This window comes from Podarcis vaucheri, assembly GCF_965113315.1.
Source record: "Podarcis vaucheri genome assembly, chromosome: 8".
In the NCBI taxonomy this organism is placed as follows: domain Eukaryota; kingdom Metazoa; phylum Chordata; class Lepidosauria; order Squamata; family Lacertidae; genus Podarcis; species Podarcis vaucheri.
This window is the reverse complement of record NC_138766.1, coordinates 55409103-55433366: the sequence shown is the minus strand read 5'-3', so window position 1 is coordinate 55433366 and position 24264 is coordinate 55409103. Positions and strand designations below refer to the sequence as shown.

The 24264-nt window shown below is 40.3% G+C and overlaps 2 protein-coding genes across 2 annotated transcripts; one reads left to right on the top strand and one right to left on the bottom strand.

Annotated features, from left to right (window-relative positions):
• Positions 1-302: 302 nt before the first annotated feature.
• On the bottom strand, positions 303-7418 carry MRPL15 (mitochondrial ribosomal protein L15). The gene is made up of 5 exons (XM_082234005.1): positions 7171-7418; positions 5586-5734; positions 4077-4242; positions 2862-2985; positions 303-760 (listed from the first exon to the last, which is right to left on the bottom strand). The coding sequence occupies exons 1-5, from the start codon at positions 7285-7287 to the stop codon at positions 423-425; spliced, it is 894 nt and encodes a 297-aa protein (XP_082090131.1). The 5' UTR covers positions 7288-7418; the 3' UTR covers positions 303-422.
• Positions 7419-9522: 2104 nt separating this feature from the next.
• Positions 9523-24211, top strand: LYPLA1 (lysophospholipase 1). The gene is made up of 9 exons (XM_082234041.1): positions 9523-9753; positions 12105-12136; positions 13255-13320; positions 15003-15050; positions 16727-16797; positions 18526-18599; positions 19740-19841; positions 20393-20569; positions 21412-24211. The coding sequence occupies exons 1-9, from the start codon at positions 9685-9687 to the stop codon at positions 21463-21465; spliced, it is 693 nt and encodes a 230-aa protein (XP_082090167.1). The 5' UTR covers positions 9523-9684; the 3' UTR covers positions 21466-24211.
• Positions 24212-24264: the final 53 nt, after the last annotated feature.

The following is a 24264-nucleotide window of genomic DNA, read 5'->3' as shown; positions in this document are numbered from 1 at the left end:
AGAAAAGGGAGCAGACAACACCAGTCAGAGGAATTCAGAGGCTCATATGTGCCAGCTGATTTGTTTTCTCTATGATGCCTACATATAGTTGCAGAGATTACTATTTTAAAACAAAATATTAGATTATAAGATTCAAGAAACAATTGAAAAGCTAAAGGATGGTGTTGTATGTATACGTACACTATAAAGCAGATTGTAAGCAGGTGAAAAGCACATTTATTAGATACTCAGAAGGAAATCCTGATACCAATCAACTTATCTCACATAAAGGAGGAATTTTTAAAAAACAGATTATGGAACTATTATACAGTCAACATTTTATTATTTTATTTGTACTGTGACTAGCTGTGTATTAATATAAAATAGTGCCAATACAGTTTTGTGTATTGAGTTCTTTTAACAGTTGCCTCCAACCTGAGCATTCATGAGCTGTAGTATTTTAGCAAGCGCTCATCTGTTGGTTTCAGAATTTTCTTTTCTGGCATGTTTACCACCCAACCTGGAGCAAGGCCAAAGAAAATCTGTCTGGGGTCCTTGCGTGTGCTCAGCATTTGGAAGAGTTCATCTTTTGTAATATCTGGTAAGACATAACCATATTTCTTGGAAAGCTCTAGTCTTGCTTCTGAAATCTTCGATGGATCAGCCAGGTAGCCACGATTACTAGGATCTGTATAGTAACGGACAAGATTTTCAGGAGGAAGCATTCGCTTTGGAATAGGCTTGCCTTGTAGGAAAAAGGGCACTGGCTTGCAAAGAATACCTATGTGCAAAATAATGGAACAAAAAAATACAGTATTAGCTACTCTGGCATTTGTGATTTCATTGCCGAAAGGTGGGTGTAGTATGAACATTGTGTTCTTTAGCTTACATCCTGCTGCTGAGTGAGGAATAGGGCCTTCTCTGTGGTGGCTCCCCATCTATGCAACACCCTTCCCTTGAAGGTAAGACTGACACAGTCATAGGATTCTAAGTGGATTTTAAGCACTGGCTGAAGACCTACCTCTTCCTTCTAGGCCTTTGGAGAGGAGACCAGCTACAAATTGATAGATGTTGTCAGCTCCTCTGATTATATGGTTATAAATTGGATTGAAATTATTGATTGAATGTTAATGTTGTAATGCTTTGGTGTTTGACTGTAAGCCTCCCTAGGTCATAACTGATGGAGGGTGGTTTAGAAATAAATATTTATTTTTTAAAGTGCCCCAAACCATATACACCTGCTATACCTCTAGTGGGGAAATCTCTTAGGAATGACATTCAAAATTCAGAATTAATCTGGAAAAGGTGCCGCTTAACTTATTTGGGCCTATTAGGTTTACACAACAACAGATTTCTGTATTGAATTCATCTATAGCAATTAGAGGATATGACGTCAAGCACACAGAATATGAAGTCTGTTCCCTTTATTTTCCATAGGGAAACTGGCCGAACTGCCTGGATGACGGTGAACACACTGAAGCGGAATCCAGACAAGACTGAGTTACTGGTGGCAAATGGGCCACTTGATCTGGATATGGGGAAATATGCCTGTGCTGGACAAGGAATCACACTCCTCTCCATAGCTTGCAAGTACTTCTATTGCCAAAGCAAGAGTTTTAAACAGGGGTGGATTACTGGCTGACAAATCTACTGCACCCATTTGTGATAAAATGGGTTTAGCCCCTGTCTTATGTGCCCTATTAATGTCTCAAGTAGTTTACCACATTGTGCTGTACATGGAACAGCCTTCGAAAACATTTTTTATTTTAATGAAATGCAGACGGCTGGACCAGACCACAGAGTTCATAAAGCACTAATCCGGAATGACCTTAATTGGCTATCCATTTGTTTCTGGTCTAAATTTGGATATTATTTTTTTATCTTTAAAGCCATAAACAGTCCAGGGTACTGTAATGCCTTCTCTATATATTAACATCAAAAGCAATGTTAACTTTAGGTAATGTCCTCAGAGGTGACGTTTGACAGGGCTGAGGAAGATCTTGTTCCCCAACCCTGCTAATAGCTTAAGTAGCTGCCTACATAGAACTTGTCTTCACATAAAGCAATAAATCTACAGGACTGAAAGGGCAAAAAGTGCAGTAGGCAAGACCTTTTTGCAGTAGTTACTTTTCCTATAGCAAAAGGAAAGCACAGGAAGGGAAGCACCTGGAATTCTATTATGGAGGCACAATAGACTAAATCCAGGAGTTCATTTGAATGAGGAATGGTCTCTGATTTGAAGGCAATCAAAACACATGAAGTGAAAGGTTGATGGGGGGGGGGGAGCAACAGAGACCCTCATGCAATTTTAACATCAGTTTATTTAAAGACATGCTGTTGAGGAAAGCATGCAGTGCCAGTGCCAGGTTTAGGAAGGGTCTATGGGCAAGATGTGCTCAGTCAGCCCACCTTGTAAGCTAACATATCTGTGTTGCTTACAAGCCACCTATAACAACCATTTCCAGACAGATAACTGCCGGCCATTCATTTGCCCTTTTCTTTTGGGCTCAGCCTGCATGACTGTTCAGAGGGCAAGAAAAGTACTGCTCCCTCCTCATCTTGTTCCAGCTGCTGCTCACTCAAGAAGCAAGAGAAAGGCGATAGAGCAGCAGGGGCAGGGGGATCCATGCTTTTGAATGAGCTCCCTAGCAAGACGCAGGCCTAAGAATGCCAACCCTTTACATCAGCCCAGCTAAAATGGCAGGTGAAATTCTGCTCATAGCTCATTTCTGAGTTTTGTTGTTGCTGAAAAATGCAAGGGTTGCCCTCAAGAACCATCTAAAAGACTAGCTGTATATGCTGATAAAGAGCTGCGATGAAAATAAACACTGAAACAGAAAATACTGAACACTTGGACAGACAGAGGCAGTGAGAATTCTTACCCACACTCCTTGGATCATAGAAGGCTGTAGTAATAACGCCACCATTTTTTTCAATAGCAGCAATGGCGAGTTCAGATGCTATCTGCACTTCAATATTAATTTTTGCTGCAAATGTATCGGCACCCTACAAGTTCACATGAAGAGTGGTTAGGTCACATAAAGATCAACAGGCTCATATTATTCAGCTATCATGCTCTATAATGTGCAGCAAAGAACTGAAAACCTTTTATGGGTCTCAGACGTTCAAGTGCATGGAATATAACATAATTTTCATTACTCTTCATCAAAAGAGAGAGAGCAAAGGATACCTTATATTGGTATCCAAACCAGTGTAACTCAAACAGAAAGAAATTTTCCCATCCCTTCTTCCACTTTGTATCCCTTCAAAAATCCTCTCCTGAGAGTTGGGGATTTGTCTTGAGAAACATGGGGTAGGCTCTAAGCTGCTATTTTGTGGAGCCCAGTTGAAAATATGAAATAGCAATCCTGCTGCACTCAAGATTGATGCTCAGTAGGGTTCACCACTTCCTTTCATAATTAGAATCACAGAAATTATTTAGCATTTGCCATGACAACAGAATGTAGAATTTCATCAAAAACATCTCCATATAAAAAAGACTGAAAACCTATTCGCTTTGAACTATTCACGCCAGCAAGTCAATCTGACAGGATGCAATATTTGTTTTCACAGAAGTAGCTGTAAGACTAGAAAAAATCATTTGGCTGCTTTCTTCTGCTATTTAAAAGTAGACTCCTTTGACATACAACAAACAGATTTTGAAATTCTCTGGACTTTCAAAAGCAGATTGCTTTTGCTTTGCAAATCCAAAATGCCATATGGCCCAGGAATGAGTTACATCTTTGGACTCTGAATTTATTTTTATAATGTTCACCCACTTTGCTGCATTCATCTCTGGAATCTATGTTACATTTAAAAAACTTGTGTGCAAGACCTGACAACACCAAGAATTTTGATCAAACATCTACTCACCAAACTAGGATTTAACTTTCATCTCTTTTCCCATGCTTTCCATTGTTAAAATAATCTGATTTAAGAATGTGTCTTACCCAGCAAAACAAAACCAAGCAATCTGATAATGTATACTGCTCTCTAGTGGAGTGATACCTACTTGTCTTCATCTATTAAAACCAAAACAAAAAAACAGAGCATGTCCAAAACTAAATGGCTTAAAATATCATGCATTACAGACCTACCTCCTCCACAAGTTGGATACCATAATCTCTTTTGTGTGGCTGTATTGTTACACCTCTGGCATTTACCAGCTGCGTGAGGTCTATTGGTTGTGTGGGGTCAACTCTACCTAAGTCAATCAGGTACTGTAGCCTTTTGAGAGTGAGAGGCGGATACTGGCGCCTGAGGCTGTACAAACAAAGGAAAACTGTTTTAGAGTTTCAGAACTAATGAGAATATACTAAGCACAAAATGCACTGCAAAGCTCCTCCTGTGAAAGTCTCACCAAAGTGAGTGAAATCTGCTCTACTACTGGATTAAGTGCAAAGGGTGCAACCCAAGATATCCATCACAGGGAGGTTGCTGGACTATAGTACCTTTAATCCCACACTACTGAGAATCCGACAACTTCTGGGAAGTACCAGGTTCCCTATCCCAATCGTACCTGGAAAGCAATCCCACTGAATTTTATCATTGTTGTGTTTTTTAAAAAATAAAAAACATATTGGTTGCAATGAGGCATGAGCGAAGGGCCGCTTGAACTGGGGTGGAGAGATTCTCACTCCATACACACTATCTCTTGCATGAACAAGATAGGTTTTCCGGACCATGGATGGTCTCCGCACATGTCAAATATTCACATACTGTCATAGAAATTTGGCTTCTTGTTCCTTCCTTATAATAGGATTCCAATCTACTTTCATCATGTTGCTGATAGCATTATTAGCAGTGTTCCTTGACTCTAGCTGCAAAAGATTAAGCTGTGCACCAACTGATTTCACTTCTGTACACAACCAAGTACAGTGCCAGATTAAAACTGAGTAGGGTTCTGCTGTTGAGTGCAATGCACAACCTCATCGCCTGTTATGACTGGCGCATCAAGACACCCCCTACTTCTATCTAGGCACCTCAGGTCTGATTTGGGATTTGAGAATGGTGGAACAAATAGTAATTTGAATCAAAAGAGCATTTTGCCAATCCTCTTTCCTCTGTGAGAGGCTGGAAAAATAAATCATTAGTTTCTTTTTCATTTCTCAACAATTTAGGCGAAGACGTGAAAAATCTCATCTTTGTTCTGCCTTACCTTCTTAAATATATGCATGTGTTTTAAACAGCAGCGCTTTTAGGTTTTTCTACATGTCTGCATGTAGTGATACTGTACCATGATTTACTTTAAAAAGACACCCCCCAAAAATGAAAAATACACTGGGCTATATCCAAGTATGTTATACTCAGAGTAGACTCATGAAATTAATGGACCTAAAATAGTGCTGTGTATTGATTTTGAAAGCTGCTCCAGCTACTAACAATGGCCCCAATCTGTGTCCTTCAACTACACCAGTCTGGAGATGGTGCAGCAAAAATAATTTAAATTACCTCCTGCCCCCACCTTCTGTCTTCACTGTCACAACTGGAAGGCTCTGGATGCAGCAGTCCACCCCACTGTTCCCAGCTAGGAGTTTAGATTGTGCTTTCAATAAATTTTGACTACAGACATTTTAAAAAGAAAATGATCATGGAAGCAAACTTACTGGTGACCTTTATTGTAGCCATATTTTGGAATAACTAGATAAAATGGAGTTTGGCCTCCTTCAAAGCCTAATCGAGGACGAGTTCCTCTTTTCCATTGGCTTCTGTGAGTTGTTTTCCTCCATTGAGACTTTTCACGCCGACTCTTTTCCTAAAGGAAATAGCCAAACATCAGTTTGTTACATAACACATATTCTGTTTATTTGTGAAAGAATAGTTCTGTGACACAGGTACCCCCCTTAAAAAAAATATCATAGAAGATTGTACAATCTTGTGCACACATACTTGGAAAAAAATCCCCAATGAATACAGTGATACTTAATACTGAGTAAGCATGCATAGGAAATAAGGTCTGACTTTTCAGAACACACCACAAAATAAAACCCCATTAATTTGCATAATCCACAGCAAGGTGAGTGGTGTAGAAAAGTGAGTAGGAAAGAGGCAGAGGTATGGAAGCTGTCGGATAATAGTCTAAAAATAAATTCCACAACTTGTAATGGGTTCCCTGCTACATACAGAAAAAATGACTAACGGTTATTCCACAAATCATGCTTCCTACTGGAAAAGCTCCAGCCATTGCAGCAAAAAGTCCCATAGCATTAAGACAAACTAGCATATTGTGGCATAAGATTTCGTGAGCAAGAGATTATTTCCATATTTTGGTGTCAGCTTACTTTTAAAGTATATTGTTCCTTGCACGTACAGACTAATTCAATTCATTTCTACTATTATTTATATAAAACGTGAAGCAATTGGAATAGAGAATTTTGCATCATGAATGCAGCATAAATTAAACTTCACCTTTTCAATTAAAAAAATCATTCCTCCCCAGATTTCATGCATTCTAACTGCTTTACTCTCCCATAAGTGACACACCATACATTTAAAGCACGCCCACCCCCTGAATCCTGGGAAGTGTAGTTTACCCCTCAGAGCTACAATTCCTAACAACCTTAACAAATTACAGCTCCTAGGATATGTGTGTGCTTTGAAAGTATAGTGTTTACGTAGCCTAGTGTTTCAGTATTTTTAGAATATGGGAATTGGACAGAATAGGGTAACAATGCTAAAAACTATGACTGAAATATATGGGCATTAGACACTGCTCACAGCTTTTTAAATATCAGTGTTTGTGTGTATATATACATATACCTGTAAGATTTGTAATTACATATGCCTCAGATGAAGCACGCTCATTCCTAGTAAATATCATGCACTATAAACTGAGCAGACTTTAAGATGCCACAGGATTCTAGGTAAAATATTGTGTACTGTACTCAGATGCAATATGACTGGGTCCAGTAAAAACATGCACACAGGCATCCTTTTGTCACCACCGTGTGCAGAAAATGAAGTCACACAAGGGGGCCACTTACGGGAAATAAGCTAAACGTGCCCCTCCTTTCTTCTGGGTCCCTTTAGAGACACCAGTGACCCTATCAAAAAAAGGGCAGGCGGCAATGAATAAGGGAGGGGAGGCAGGGAAAATCGCTTAGCAGCGCAGAGGCCGCCTAACGCTGCAGCGTCAGGCGAGGCAGCCGCGGAGCCAAGGCCTCCCTCCTCACCCGCCAGCTTCCAACTCACCCGACTCCGGGCGCCATCGTTCGGCCGTAGATTGGCGAGGCTGACCCTGGGCAAGGTCCGCAGCAGCTCCAAGGCCTTGGCGCGGCCCCCTCCGCCTCCTCCAGCCCGCGCTGCCATCGCTCCCCCGGCGCGAGCGAAGGGCAATGAAAGAAGGAGAGAGGAAGCGGCGGCGCGGCGGGAGGAGGGAGAGCCCACGAGAGAGAACCAATCAGCAGGCTCTGCGCCGGCGCAGAAACACCATCAACCCCATGCTGTAGCTGTAGAGAAAAGAAATAATAGAGAGGCACCTCTCCCGGTTCCTCGTTTTGTCTTGGTATCTCGCCCACCCTGTGGAACGCCCTCCCATCAGATGTCAAAGAAATAAACAAGTAACTGAACCTTAGAAGACATCTGAAGGCAGCCCTGTTTAGGGAAGTTTTTAATAACTGATGTTTTAATGTATTTTTAATCCTTTATTTATTTATTTATTTATTATTATTATTATTATTATCCATTGTTTTGAGAGAGGGGAAGCACAACGTGTCTGAATTCAATGGAATGGGCATCACATCTCAGTCTGAAGGACAACGGTTCCAGACTTCGCTTCTGTTGCAGGCGGAAGCACGCTGACACCGCTGCCAGATCACAGCTGCGCTGCATTTGGATTTTTACATTTACTATATTCTGTGAACCGCCCTGAGACCCCCGGGTATAGGGCGGTATATAAATTCAACAACAACAACAATAATACATTGTCTCCTGCAAAACAGCTGTCACTATCATTTATTTCATTTCTGAACCGCAAGTGGTTCTAGGGTGGAGTACATTAAATATAAAACCAAGCTAACCATTCCAGTGAAAACAGCGATGCAATTCCAATAAAAAATGAAAATAGAAAGTCAGTCATACCTCCATACTACAAAATCAGTAGCCTCAGCTGAAATCCTTCCTAATGTCTACCCAGATGTAACCCCGCTGGGCTTTCTCCCAGGTAAACAGGGGGGTGGGGGTGGGTAGAATTACAGCCTTACTGCGTCAAGAAACCACATCATTAAAAGCCTGGATGAAGAAATAAGTCTAGCTAGCAGCAAAAAAGCCAGCCAATGTTGGTGTCAGCTGGATTTCAAGAGGTGGGTGGCATTTCAGAGCTCCACTGCTGTGAAGCCCCTTTCACCAGATGCAGAAAGGTACAATCTCACTCAGGTGGTTTTATACCACTTTAACAGTCCTGAAGAGTAAGTTTACACCTGGAATGTTATTAATCCCATTTCTCTGTAGATGGGAAAGTATTCACTTATTTCAAAATGACACAAACCAACCTTGCTCATTCTGCTGATTGGGCCCTGGATTTGTGCCACAAAGCTTTGCCCCGAGTGCTGGGCACTAGCAAGCCCACCCAGAAGCAAGACAGAAATAAAGAACTTGTGCTCTTATTTTGTGTATGGGAGGGCCCCCCGGAAAATCTTTGTATTTGCGTGTTTCTAAACATTAAAAACAGCCCTACAGTATGCCCTGTGGATGTGAGCTTAATCTGTAATGTAAAAGATTTCCCAGGTTTATTTTGATGCCATTTAGATGACTGCATACCAGCCTTAACATCTGTACATGTTAAGTGTCTTGGAAGAAGCACTCTGCTTGGTAAATGTTTTTAATATTTTCATTGAAGTTTGTAAAAAAATAAAAATAAAGTTCTGCAGTGCAAATTCTAATACAAATGCAGCTCCCTGTCTATTTATATCCTGCTCTTGAAAACTTTACCGAGGCAGTTTTAAAACCTCTGAAATTACTCTTACATAAAGACCAGTTTTAAAAAGCAGGAATCCAGGCTGTGTCCGGGCTGTTCCTTTTGTTGGCAGGACGGCAATATTCTGGATTTCAATGGCAGATTAAAAGCTAAGACTTTTGGTTATGTTTTTCTGTACCTCTTTTATCTCTGAAGCTTTTATGGTTTGCCTTTTCCATTTTCTTTTCGGCCACTCTACAGCAGGTGCGGGGAAACCTGGGGGGAGGGGAGGGGGGGATAGGGACCTGACGGTAAACCTCCAGAAGTTGCTTGGACTACAACTCCCATCATTCCTGGCTGCGGGCCACAAAGTCGAAACCCCGTTCCTCATCCTTTTGAGAGAAGAAAACAAAAAGCGGCGGCAATAACAAACTAGAAGCAGGCTGAGCAGAAGCCGTTGTGGTGCTTTTTTTAATAAAAAAACAAACCACCACCACCCGTGTGCGAATCCATCCCACAGAAACAAAGCAGGCGCTCGAGCGACCCGAAGAGGCCTACACGCTTTTGGGACGCCCCCCCCTTTTAACGGCCGCCCTCGCTTGCTGACGCCACACGCAAGAGAAAGGCACGCACGGGCGTGCGCTCGCTCGCCTCCGCTGACGTAGGAGGCGGGGAAGGCGGGCCCGGCCCAGCCTTCCTCCCCGTTTTCTTCCTTCCAATCCGTTTCCCCGCCACGCCCGTTCCTCCTCCCTCCCGCGACGGTTTCTCACCGGCCTCCCCCCGCCCACCCTGCGGGTCGGAGAGTCCAGTGTATGTGCGGCAACAACATGTCTGCCCCGCTGCCAGCCATCGTCCCGGCCGCCAGAAAGGCCACCGCCGCGGTGAGTGAAGAAGGAGCGGCAGCGCCTGGCGCCTCTCGTAATGAGGGGGTGGTCTTTTTTGGGGGGGGGGAGTTGACCAGGCAGGGGCTGGCGGGGGGGTGGGGGGAGGCGTCTTGGGTGTCGCCCTCCTAAACTCAATGACTCTTTGGGAGGAAGCCCCGCGGAACGCAGCGCGACTTGCTTTGGAGTCGGAGGGCCCACAGCCGTGTCGTAAGCACCTCCCCCCTCTTCGCCTCCTGCCCCTGGCCTGGCTTTTGGACAGGCGCCCTCGCTTGTCTCCCGTTGGGCGGTAATGCCCTTGAGCCGCGCCTCAGTCGCCGCCGCCCCCTTGTAGGTAAAAGTCCTGGGTTTTGCTCGAGGTAGCCGGGCTTACTCTTTTAAGTGTGGTGAATGTTATGTACACGCAGTATGAACAGACGCGCGGTTTTGACATATGGTAAAGATGCATATTCTGCAAGCAGTTCTTGCAGAAACCAAGCAGCGTTCTCTTCCCCTTCCTCCTATTTCAGGGAAGAAAAACAAAATCTGGCCAAGCTCAGAATCGAATACCGCCAGGTTTCACAATATGAGCCGAACAAAGCATTGTTGCGCTTGAAAATCTTAATTAAGACCGTGCAGCCGCTTGGGTCCTTTCCTTGCCTCAGATGGTGCTAATCCAAGTTTATGAGCAAGACCCTAAGTAGTAATTTCTTGTGTTAAAATTAAAAATACTTTGCATTTCACGGCCTCGGTGTCAAATCCTGTGTGGGCAGGTGGGAAAATCGCAACTGAATGTCACGGCAATCGGATAAATTGCTGAGAAGGCTTTGGGAAGCCAGCACATGCTCTCATTGGCTGCAACAAAACATTTCATCACCTTTTGCTGTCTCTTTCAAAAGTGTTTGGAATATGAACACTTGCACCAGAATAACCAGAAGCGCGAAGTAGAGCTAAGTGAGTTATTTTAGTGTCAGTTTCCATGCAGGAGTGTCCCACCTAAGCATTTTATTTGCTTAGGTGGTGAGAATTTATAATGAATAACTTGATGAGCAGCACAAGCTACTTCTAATTAGGTTGGTGGGGCCCTATATCCCTGAGGACTCATAATAATTATAAGGAAAAGGAATATAGAAAGGTTCATCACAATGAAAGGACAAAATAAACAAACATTCATTATAAGAACAGAAAGGAAGAAACAAGAACAATTTATTTCAAAGACATATGAGTGGCCAGTTTGATTCTGTAGTGCTATTTTGAGGGCAGAGGTAAAAATGGAACCACCAGAGCATCAACCAGCATGCAGTTTCTTCTTGCCAAGTGGTTCTGAGCTTCCTGGCTTTGCTCCCAGCTCAGAAACTTGCTACCTAGCTCATACTACAAGGTCAAACCAGAACAGGATCACACAAACTTTAATACAAATTGGGTTTTGGTTCTCATAGGTGCTTTTGCATTGGAGGGACCACACACAGTGATCTGTGAGGTGACTGCTCTGTATGTTGAACAGTTTATGTGTGCCTTGCTGTACTGGTTTTCCCCACCCCACATTCTTTCATCTTTAAAATATGTGCAATGCAGTCCTGTGCATGATTCTTTGGAAGTCCCACCAAGTCAGAGGAACGCAACACTACATTTCTTACAGTGCTATGGGCACAATCACAAGGTTGGAACTGATCAACATGGTGGTCCAGTACTCAGGATGATAGTTAGTGCATGGAGGAGCTGCCGTGCTAAGGCAGTTTTGAATGACTTGTTTACATACATGATGGATTCATTGTGAAAAAAGAAAAAGGTGAACCTCAAGCAGGTGCCCAAGGTGAATGTGGTTCACAGTTCAACTACCAAATACATTTCAACAAATGCTTTCACTATAGACAACTGTAAATACCAATAGACAAGAATTAAACCCAGTAACCTCCAATCAAATATTGCTTATAAATTAAAGGTGCAAATAGAATACAAAATAGATGGAATTGAACCACTTCTCTGCACTCCACTGCTATGGGAATTCTAGCTTTACATTCTAGCCATATGGAATATGTTTTCAAGATGGTTATTAAAAGCAGTCTTAGAACTGTCAACCAACTGTTCATATTCTTCTCCAAATACAAAAATATGTGAACCAGCTGTGAGTTTATGCTTGTCAAAGAAGCCTTACTGTATAGATGACTTCTGGTGTTTGAGAACAACAGTTATATCCTTCTTCTGTCCTTATCACATGAGCTCCCTTTATTTATTTACATGTGGAGTCAAGATTTAATGGAAGTATGTGGGTAGTTGCTGAAGAGTTAGGTGCATTCTCACTGTAGATAGCTTTGTGCCATGTAATAGTTTTAAAAAATAAATGGTCTAATTAATGTGCTGTTAACTTCTAGGTCATATTTCTTCATGGATTAGGAGATACTGGGTAAGTGAAATATTTAGCTTGCAATATGATCTTAGCCTTTAAAAATGCAGCTTGCTACTTACAAGAGAATATGCTATGTAGAACTGGATTGGCACCCCAATTTCCTTTCTTGCCCCACTTTTGAGCTCAGGGTGGCCAGGAGTTTTATCCTTTATTTTTCTCTCAATGACTAAACAGTCATGACTATTTGTTTATTTATTGGGCAACACTTCCCAATATGCACCTTCATTTTTGTTCTCCTTGGGAGAGTGTAATCTCTTCATCGACCTGCGTAGGGAGAGGGAGGGTGGGAAAAGCATAGGTCTCCAGGAACAACTTGGGTGGCAGAAATAACATCCTCCCCACTCCCAACATCCTGTTATTCCAAGGGTCCCTGGTTGGTGGCTGGGCTTCCCCCCATCACCATTCATTTTCCCCTGTTTTCCTGGCTAGGGAAGGAATCTATGTATGGTTTGGGGTGTAAAGATTCAGGTTAGAATGTGTTTAGTGGTTTAAATAGTGCCATGGAATGTAGCCTTTTAAACTTACATGCAGGTTGTCACCTGATTTAAGTTAATGGCTGGAAATTAGTCTAGAAAAGAAAAACAGGATTCCTCTTCTAATATTTTTCTTTCACACTGTGCTTCCTTAAAGCTCCTCCCTACAGAAGTAATTATTTTATACACTTCAATTCAATGTCTATTTGTTCCAGTGGGGCTTACTGGAACAAGTAAGTCTGCTCAGGACTGCCATCTTTGGATGCTTAGAGTTACCAAAAGTTACATATTGAAATTAATATTTAATTAACAAATGTGCAGTTGAACTGGTTGTAGCAATAATTTTTGCTTTATATTACTGTCTTATTTATTTTCAGTCTTGAAGTCTTCGCCTTGTAGTCAGCATAAACTGCAAAATAATACTGATCTAAACATTGAAGAATTGGAAATCTGATTAAATCAATTTTTTAAGAAAATCCTGATAGAAATGGACCCTCCTTTTAAGTGTTGGGTTTTATATACAAAAAAAAGAGGGTGGTTAAATTATGACATAAGTAATGACTTTAGATAGGTATATTTAAATGAACTGGAAGATTTTAAATGACGAGCTTTTTGTTTTTTGTTTTGTCTGTATTTTAATAGGCATGGGTGGGCAGAAGCATTTGCAGGAATCAGAAGCCCACACATAAAGTATATTTGCCCACATGCGTAAGTATATTAATCCTTTTTGGTTACTGTTCTTCCCCCAACCCCATTTTCAAAATTAGATGGCAATTACATGTTTTGTAACAGACAGCCTGAAGGTTTTCTTTGAGAAACAAGGAGTTGCTATACATTCAGCTTTTTGGTTCTTCTTAAAATTAAATATTCACATCTATTAAGCATATTTCCATGATTTCAGTTAATTAATTGCACACAGCATAAAGGCAGTTTTAATTCTCTGATTAATAGTTTGGTCATTTGGAGATTTTTCATGTGCCAACCACTTGCTTGTTTGATAGTAGTGAGTAGCAGTTTCCAACAAGCAAGCAGTGACAGACAATTTCCTTTCACTTGTCTGTTTTGTCTTTGAATTGTGATCCTTCCATCACACATCCAGTGTTACAGACAAGAAGGCAAATCCTTGGTTACCTGCATCTAGAATTTCTAGCTGCTTGAGATGACCAAATGGCTGCAGAAATCTGCTTGTGGGGCTCAACAGCATGCATCCAAGAGATTCCCCAGCTGTATTATTTATTTGTTTCCATATACCCCACCCTTTCTCCCAGTGGGAGCACAGAGTGGCTAACAGTATGGTGCAACAATAAGAAATACAAGGTAGCAGGGAAATGCAGGCTCCTAGAGGCTTCCTTCTGAAACATTTTTAGGTTTTATCATTACAGGGGCTCTGGATTACATTAGAATTTCCTCTCCTGTGGAATATCCTTAAATAACTTGAGGCATTGTACAGGTTGTGGTGCAGAGTGCAGCACGACACTTTAGAGAGAGACTGAAGAAATAGTGAGGTAATTTAGGTGTGAGCCTGAAAAAACCATGCTTTGATCATTCTCAGGTACACAAAAATGAATTTCAAAGAGAACATGAGCTATAAATGAAGTCATTAAGCTTATGACTTAAAGTGATAGAATCTTCAATATCCCACATTCAGTCCATGCTTTGCCATGTATCTTATAAGTATGTACGGTTTTTTTATTATAGGACACTGATTCCCAAATGGTGGCTTGGGACCACCTGGGAAGTACCACTTGACAGAACTGCAAAACAAGGAGTATGACTTCAATGAAGGGGTGGGGCTGAAGGTGGGTCCCAAACACACAAAATCTTCATGGTGAATCCTAAGTTATGTATTATACTGCCTTGTCCAAGTACTGTAAGCCAACCAAGATAAAATATTTCAGGAATGGAAAAAAGCCCTTTATGCCCAAGTCTTGGATAAAAATGCTCAGTATTAGTCTTATTTAGGAACTGGCAGGTTGAAAAGGTAGGAAGGAATAGGTCCATAACATGTATTTTATTTCATGACAGAAGGAACACAGGAAAACAGAATGTGTTAAATACCAGGAAATAATCTATTGGCTTCTAGTGGGTCAGTGAGCACAGGTGGAGAAATGTACATGATTCACATAGCATTCACATAGCACTAATTGTGATGGGACACCATATTTGTTGACCAAGACATGACAGGTATTTGAGCAGGGGTAAGAGGGTCAGAAAATTTCATTTCCTGTCTTGGCCAGTTACAAAGTTTCTCTCTAAGGAGATCTGCCTATTGTGATATGATCTTATCAGGAGTTAGTGATGGTACCTTTTACATATTACAGAAACACATGAAAATGATTGTTTTGAATGTTTTTGCTAATTAAAAAAAAAATTGTCTCCCCAATTTCCAGGCCAGTTATGCCAGTTTCTTTAAACATGAACATGGCTATGCCTTCTTGGTAAGTAGCGGATTTGCAATAGTTTGCAATCTTTTTTTTAGGTTTGTTGCATACTCTGTCCCTGAACATACAATGTTATTTATTCCAAATGGAGGAATATTGAAGGAGACAGAGGAGAGGAGATTGATTTTGGTCACTACATAGTAAAATGAGGAAGGGATATGGATGCAATAAAAACTGATTGAACCTATAGTCACCTTAATTTCACATAATGTATGATATAATGCACCATGGTCACAGTTGTGTCTTTTCTGTGGACTGCAGCTCATAAAGAGGAAGAGACCTATGTTTAGTGTAGCACAGGCATCCCCAACCTGCGGCCTTCCAGATGTTTTGGCCTAGAACTCCCATGATCCCTAGCTAACAGGACCAGTGGTCAGGGATGATGGGAATTGTAATCCAAAACATCTGGAGGGTCGAAGGTTGGGGATGCCTGGAGCACATAGTCAGACATATTGCTGCCCATTATGCCAGTGTTTCCTTTCATTCACATGAATTTGGGTACTGACACATGGCCTTGTTCAGAGTTTGCTTTGTATTCCTCCTGTATAGCACATGTTGCTGTTTAGTTTCAATCATAAATGTGCCTTTTATGCCTATCATAAAGACACAGTAACCTTCTCTGGTTTCGATCTGATCTGTGGTTGGTTTCAACGCTCATGTTCATGTTAAGAGTTGCCTACATTGGAGCTCTAAGACTTTTAAAAGCTGGATGACAGGCAGCTTTCTTCCCTACACACAGATTTAGTGGCAGAAAAGCTGTATCATTTTATAATCGTTCACAAAGTGCTTAAAAGCTCAGACATATTACCAGAAAAAGTGACCAGTATAGCTAACCCTACCTTTTGCTTGCTTCTCCCTTCTTCAACTCCATCCATCAAACTGTTTCCTCAAATTCTTGATCTCCATCCTGCATTCATTTAGCCACAATTCTTTGCAGTCACTGTTGTTTCTCCCCAACAATCCCTTCCTGCCAGAAGCATTCAGCTTTGATCCCTAAGACCCTGTGTAAGGTTTTCTATGCCTGTTCATTTGTCCTCTTCTTTCCTTGGCTGTCTTTCATGCCTGTACATACTCTGGCTATTTCCCCCTCAGGTTTCTGTATCCCAATCTACTGTTGACTATGTCACCTAACCTTTAAGCTTGCTACACCATAGTCTCCTAAAACCTTTACTCACTCAATTTATTTGTCTTGATGATACAACTTCTGCTGTTCCTGTAGCTGAGTGGTAGTTCAAGTGCTGTTGGTGCCTAACTCCCATCACCTCTAGCCAGCATCACAAATGATCAGGAATGATGGCAGTTGTAGTTCATAAACATCTGCAGCAACACATTGACTAAACCTGCTATAGCCCATGTAAGCTTTGAGTTCTTGTCCAGCTGCTGCCTTGCTTGCTTTCCTTGGAAGAGGCTGTTTCTCAAGTCCTCATCTGACCTATGACAGTTCAGCACTTAGATTATCTGTAAGAGTTTAGAAACATAGACTTTCAGTACCAAAGGTTTTGTCACCCTTTTTATATTACAGCATAAAGAAAAAGGCTTTATTCTGCTAATACTATGGATTACATTTTTTAATCACTTCCTGATTGTGCAATAATAAATAAATAAATAAATATAAAGCCAGGTAGTGCTTTAAAACCTTTCCCACTAAATTTATCTACATTGTTTCATTTAAGGTTTGATATCATTGGCCTCGCTCCAGATTCACAGGAAGATGAAGCTGGGATTAAGCAAGCATCAGAGAATGGTATGTTCTATCTATAACAATGTTATGCTCACTGCATGAGCAGAGCTTTTTTGATCAGACCCATCTAGTCCAGCATCCTGTTCTCTCAGCTGCCAGCCAGATGCCTTTGGGAAGCCCATAAGCAGGACATGAGCGCAACAGTGGTTTCTCTTCTTGTGCTTCCGAGCAACTGGTATTTAACTACATCTTCATGGGCAGCTTGCTATGTTTCTGTGTTGTACAGTGAGAAATGGAGCCAATTTTTTAGTGCATGGCACAAAAGCTATGTGTATGGTCACCCTGCACATTTTGGGCCTTCCCAGAATTCAGTCCTCTGAGGAAAAATGGGCCCCTATTCCTATTCTGATCCAAACCACAGAATGACTACAATCTTAATAGAATGGGTGTTGCCACATTGTGGCATTGTAGTCAGGACGGGCTGTATCCCATTATGTCACTCAACTTTTTGAATACTATTCCTATTTCTCACCTCTCTTCATTCTCCCTTTTTCTACTTGCAATTGCATCATTTATGTTGCAGACAAATAGGTAGGATTCAGACAAATAGCTTAAAGTACAGTCATACCTCGGGTTGAAGTAGCTTCAGGTTAAGTATTTTCGGGTTGCGCTCTGCAGTGACGGAGTGCGTTACTTCCGGGTTTCACCACTCGTGCATGCGCAGACGCTCAAAATGACGCAGGTTGCGTTCGTTTCAGGATGCGAACAGGGCTCCGGAATGGATCCTGTTCGCATCCAGAGGTACCACTAATCTGAACTTGAGAAGAAACGCTAACAAGGTGGTTTTGATTACTTCTTTGCTCCCACAACTAACCAAAGTAGAATGGGAGATTTCTGCAACCTCCAATGCACTCCACCTAGTCATAATCAAATCCTATTACATGATCTGTATTTGGGGCTCAATTCTTAAGCAGTTTGTTTTGATCAACTGTGCTTACTATATATTTTATTTGTATTAATATATATAGTTCACTGCTTTGGGAGCCTTGGGTTAAAAATTGGTATATACTGTACAGGTAAGCAGACAAAGTGGAAAGGCATGGGAAAATGGCTCACCCTCTTGAAGGTGTCTTGGACCATAACTTTAGGGTAGATGGAGTCATATTTGTCACCTAAGAATCAGTAGAATTTCACTGAGTGCTAGGAGCGTATTATGGGCTGTCCCGTGAATTCACTGGATGAAATAGCGGAAGAACGTTGCCTCAGGAGAGTGAGGAAAATTCTCAGGGATGATTCACACCCTGGCCGGCACTTTCTTGATCTCCTGCCCTCAGGCAGAAGATATAGAAGCATGATTAGTCACCACCAACAGGGTAAAGAACAGCTTCTATCCATGGGCTGTTAGGCTGCTGAATGAAAAGATAACAACAGGGCAACTGACTTTCGGGTTTGGTGGGTGTGCGTCAGTAAACGAGGGGAATTAAGACTAAGAGAGCTGAGTGGGGGGTGCCCGTGTGATCTTACTGTATACAAGTTGTACAAGAGACAATAAAGTATTTCAGTTTAAACCTTTGCCTGTTTTACCTCGTCCTGAGGTAGTCTTTTAGGTGAGGCTTTATATGCCTAGCAAGAGAGAAGATTCTGATCTCATTATCTGTAGCCATGCCTGTGGCTGGATAATTGGATAAATGTCTCATCTTTACCTGTTGGCCCCACAGTGGCTCTCTCCATGACAGTCAATTGTCTACTTTTTTGTGATGACCATTAACAGTTAGCTTTTTATGGTTGCAGTGAAAGCACTTATTGAGCAAGAAGTAAGGAATGGAATACCCTCAAACCGAATAATTTTGGGAGGATTTTCTCAGGTAAAGCCAATTACTTTTTTTTACATCTAGCACTATTTCTGTGTAAGTTGAAAGTGACTTTTATAGTATGACACACCTGCTATTATTACCGTATAACATAGAATCTAGATAGTTTTTCCACTTACCATTTTTTTCTGTGACCTTCAAAAGACCCACATCACATTTTTAGTGACATTTTCTTGTGCCTATGTTCATCATAGTTGCTTAGCATTTGGCAGCATAAAGTTTTCCTGGAGCCTTTGTGGATTGGACATACCTCCTATTTACCTTTCCTCAAAGCTCAGGTTGAGCAGCAATTTTCAAACTCATAAAATATGCTAAAAATAAAAGTTAGTTCCATATGTTCTTGGCACTGATAGTTCTACCTGAAATATACCTTGCAGACCTTTTAGAGAATGTTCTGATCTTTGCATGCACTCTGATACAGGAATGCACAATCTGTGGAGCAACCACTGAAGAATATATGTTGATTATTTTTACTTGGCTTGTAAATGTTATAATTTCTAGGTTAACAGCATGAGGTACAAAAGATGAAGTGGTCCCTTGGAGCTCAAGCTATCATAAAGGACTAATATGCTTAATTAAGTATGGATCTTGCTCATGGGAGTTAGTATGGTTGCGTTTGCTGTACAGCAGAGACTGCCTAGAGCAAGCTGTAACAAAGACAGATTTGCTATTTTTAAAATACAGTTTTATAAAAAATAGTTTCACAGACCCCTTTGTACCTCCTCAGTAGTGTCCCAAAACCCAGCCACTTTGCTCATTTTTATCCAAATGAAAGGAAAGGAGTTGGGCCACCTGAACTCCAACATCCTTCCAGGTCCTTGTAGAAGTGCCCATAGGAAAACAAATGTTTTACAATCAGCCCAAGGATTGGAAGTGAAAGATTCAAATACAGCACACACTTGAAGAGAGTTGGGGTAGTGGGAGAACATATTGCCTCAAGGAGGTCTGCCTTGTGTTTTGAGAACCATTAATGTAAAGATCTATGAGCTTATGATTCTAGTATATAAAAATGCAGATGTGCTGTTTGATCAGTTTCTAAATGTTGGTAAGGAAGCCTAGCTGAAATTGCAGCATTTTCAGTGTGCATATTTTAATATGTAATTGCAGTAATGAGTGCTCTTTTGGTTTCACTAGGGAGGAGCTTTATCGCTGTACACAGCTCTCACAACAAATCAGAAGCTGGGGGGTATTGTAGCACTCAGCTGTTGGCTTCCGCTGCGGACCTCATTTCCACAGGTAGTGTACTGCTGTTCTAAAATTCAAAACAACTGAGGTTGGTTATATTCAAAAAGCTTTCCATTTATATTTCTGCATTCAGTTCTCATGACAGAGAGGCATAATTATCACAGTCAGTGATAAAGGCAGCTTACAGCAAGTTAAAGAGCATTCTGTTTGGTCCATTTCTCTTCTTAGATCTTGACTATAGAAAAAAATAAACAGTATTTCATGAACCCAAGAACTTAAAACAGGTTTCATGCATTTCTAAAGAAGGCATTGTGATATCAGCTGGATGTTTCTTCAGGACCTTTCACTAGAACAGCACATGAAAAGGCTATTTTCCTTAAAGTGTTAGTATGAAAGGCTTAGCCAGTGGGGTACCTTCCAGATTCCTTTTCCCATCCAGCCACAAAGTTGACTTCATGATGCTGACCTAGCCACTGTGACTCAGACTAACCTATGTCATAGAGCAAGGAGATGAAAGGGATGGTGAACTGCTCGGAGGGCTAAAATAAAAAGTTGTGCATATCTTTCACCTCTTAATGTTCTAACATATTGCCTTTTGACAGGGTCCTATCAACTGTGTCAACAGAGACATTCCCATTTTCCAGTGCCATGGTGACCGCGATCCTTTAGTTCCGCTTATGTTTGGTTCTGTCACTTCTGAGACACTAAAGACTATGTTAAATCCTGGCAACATAAGTTTTAAAACTTATTCGGGCATGATGCATAGCTCGTGTATTGAGGTAATTGTTCTGCAAAATACTGATGTCATCTGAAGTGATGTTCTGTTTCTTTGTTTTCCATTTAAGCCATACTAGTATATAAGGCCTTGAAACAATTGTAACGATATAATTTTATTTTCAAGAACTAGTTGAAAGTTATTAAACATTTTAAAAACTCATTCAATAGATACAATTGAAGGATAGGATACAACTGTAATAGACTTAACATTGTCCTGCACTTCCTCTTTCTAAGTAATATCACATTTTCTGGTATAGTGAATTGAACCAACTAAATATCCAGTATTTTGGAACATAATTCTAACTTCCTTAGCATGGAACCTGCTGGCATTATATGCAATGAAGTCATAAATCTGTACTCAGAAATAAGTCCCGGTAAGTTCAATGGGGCTCACAGGCTAGAGCAATGCTTTCCAAAATTTTCATGTTGGTGACACACTTTTTAGACATGCATCATTTTGCAACACAGTAAATCAGTTTTTTACTGATTACCGGAGGGTAAACTGACCACTTCCAGCCCTGGAAGGAGCGTGGGGAGTGTTTGTGTGACATACCTACACACTGCAGCCAACACACTAACGTGTCACAACACTCAGTTTGGAAAGACTCTTCGTCCAAAATGATGCGGGTACAATGGCAGGCTGACTGTATGTGGGACTTCTTTTTTAGTACCGTAAAATGACAGTTCGTGTTTTAAGTTTGGTTGAATGGAAAAGAATCAATGCTTTCCAGGCTAAGAATGACTTTGCATTGTAAGGAATGCAGCCATATGCTTGGTTTTATTGTGTATTGATTCCTGCAATATGCGTAATTAAACCAGATCACTGTTTTTTATCCCTTAACAGGAAATGATGGATGTGAAGCAGTTTATTGACAAGCAACTACCTCCAATTGACTGAAACTATGTGATAAACCTTTTGTTAAATGCACCAGCAGCAGTTGTCACCTGTACTAAATTCTTTCTTTTCATGCAGCCATTTCTAAAGTATTTCTGTGCCTACAGTGTTAACTGTATTGCAATGAATAGATCATATAACTTTGAGAAGTAATGCTCTTACTTCGCTGGCCGCTCAAACTTCACTGGCCGCAGTGTAGATGCAAGGCAGAGGAAAAGCATGTTAGAATATAATTAGGTATACTCCTCCATGCTTGATTGTTCCAAATTTACATTTGTCTCTTGATAACTGAATACCTCTTCTTTAAAATAATTGTTTAAATGAGAACGGTTTATGTTCCAGACCTGTTTTATTACTGCTTGCAAAATTGGCATTAATGTATTATACATACAATATGCAGTATGTAAAACTGAGTAAGCATGCAGTGGTAGGATAAGTATATATACTTAAAGATCACGTTTAATCAATATTATTGCATGAGCAAGAGAAGACTGTTGTCCAGTCTTTAATTATTCCTGCACATTGATGAAATACAGTATTATCACCTCCCTGTGTGTCAGGCTACTTTGAAAACTTAAAGCACCTGATCTTTTAAGTCAGATTCCCACTCAACTGCACTTAATATGATTTTAATATAAATCTTTAATACAATGAATTCCTAGCATAAGCTCTCCTAAAGTATTGCAAAACTTAAGCTCTCAAATCCCCTTAAGTAGCCTTGTAAAATTTCTGAATTAAAAGTAAAATAATATATTTTATGAACAATTTATTGTAAATTGCTTTCTTCTGCTATAGCAAAAGCAGGAATGTGCTGTGGTACAACTACGGATGTAATAGACAAGTGGATCTAGAAAAGTCATTGGACTCATTTTTCTTTGCACACTTAGCACAACAGTGTGACTTTTTTGTTTTAAAATGTTTCAGACTTCAGGTCTTTGTCAGACTAGTATCTTTCTCACATCCCAAAGTTATGGCAAATATTTGAGAAATAAAATATTCTCCCTTGCTCAACCTGCCAAACCTTATTGCATTTTAATCTATACATATACAAATAAAATTTGAAGCTTCCTAAGTAACCTGTATAGCCAGCTTCAAAAATTTTCATGTAATGTATTCAGAAGCAGTATTGCAGATTTGGTGGTACTGCAAATCAAATATGTAGAAAAGTTTGGACATTTCCCCTCTCTTCCGGGCCATCACTGAAGTTCCACTATTTTGCTAACTGTCTTGGCATTACACTGCTGATACATATCTTATTCTTAATGATGTTGAAATTACAGCTTCTGGGGTTTCTTCTATTATCTCTCTTCTTTATGCATATAATCCAAGCGTAGGAATACAATCCAACACAGTCATATGTGCACGAAGACAAGCATTTATTAAGTTACAGATGTTACAGTGTTCCAAGGATGTTTGTAATGTGACTGTAAGTACTTATCCTATCTAGCTTTGTATATCACATTCCTTGAGCCTTGCTGGACTTTCTGTAGCCTCAGGGCCATCTATATACCAGCAGAATTGGGCAGTAAAGTGGTTCCTGGTCTGCACAAGTTCAGATTTCAAATGAAAGAATATTAGGTATGATGGTTCTTAGCAGTCTCTCTAACTTGCTGTGTGCTAGGGGAGTTTGAATGAAGAACTGAAACATGCCACCTTTCCATTTGTAGAAATGGATTTCTACATTGCATACAATGCATTTCATACAATGCATTTCAGGAACAGCTTGACCACTTAATTCTGCTGAATAGAATTCAGCCCTTAAACAGTAGTGAATGCTTCTGTACTCAGCCTTCTTTCCAAGATATTTCAGTGCTGAGGACCTCTGCAAGAGCTGGTGTGCACAGGATTTCAATATGAAACCAGTGTGACTCTCCTGAGTGCTTGTCCTGTTTATACTGGAGAATAGTTTTCAATATAAATTATAGCTTGCAGCAGAAGGCAATCTGTCATTTTTCTGGCAATGTGTGATTTTTTTTCGGATCCTTGCTTTAACAAAAGTTGGTCTGCTAAAAAGTATTTCTAATGGAATAGATATGTTCTATTAAGCAGTAGTGAAAATAGATGTTTTGATTTACTAGACTAGATTCATGTTTTATCAACTTGTGTGAAACTACTGAAATAAAAATGGTAGTACTCCAATAAGATACACATTTAGTTCACTTTGAAATTATAGACATGTAACATTTTGTCAAATCAAAATTTGATATCCAGTATTAGATGAAATACTTAATTGCCAACTTGCTGATAAATATTAATTATATTGTATGTATATTACAGCGTAAATGCTGCATCAAAGGAAAAAACATTGGCTTCATTTTACCCTGTTAGGATGTTGCCTTTATTTTTCCCTTAAGTATTGTACAATGTCAATGCAGTGAATTGCTGAAGGAGTACAGTACTCTAACTTGTTATTCTAGATCTGTTAATTAAATGTTTGCCTTAGTGAGGTGTATTGCACTTCATTAAACTACAAAATGCATCTTTTTATAAATAGGTGCTATTGACACTCAAAATGAATATAGTTTTAAGAATGTATTGTATAGGATGTTAATAAAGCCATATGTTTAGGCTGGGATATTTTATAAACAAATTTAATTTGGCTTTCTTTTTCCCTAAGTTGTAGAAATACACAGTTAAGGTAACATCTTGATTTTATATTTGTTTATAGAAATAAGTCTTGTTGAAATGGCTTTCTTGTAATTGAAAATTGTAACCTTTCTGTTACTGTGAAATAAACTCTGGACAACCAGTACATGAACCAGTTCTTGATAGCAGAGTAAAGGCTGCAGACTTTATATATGT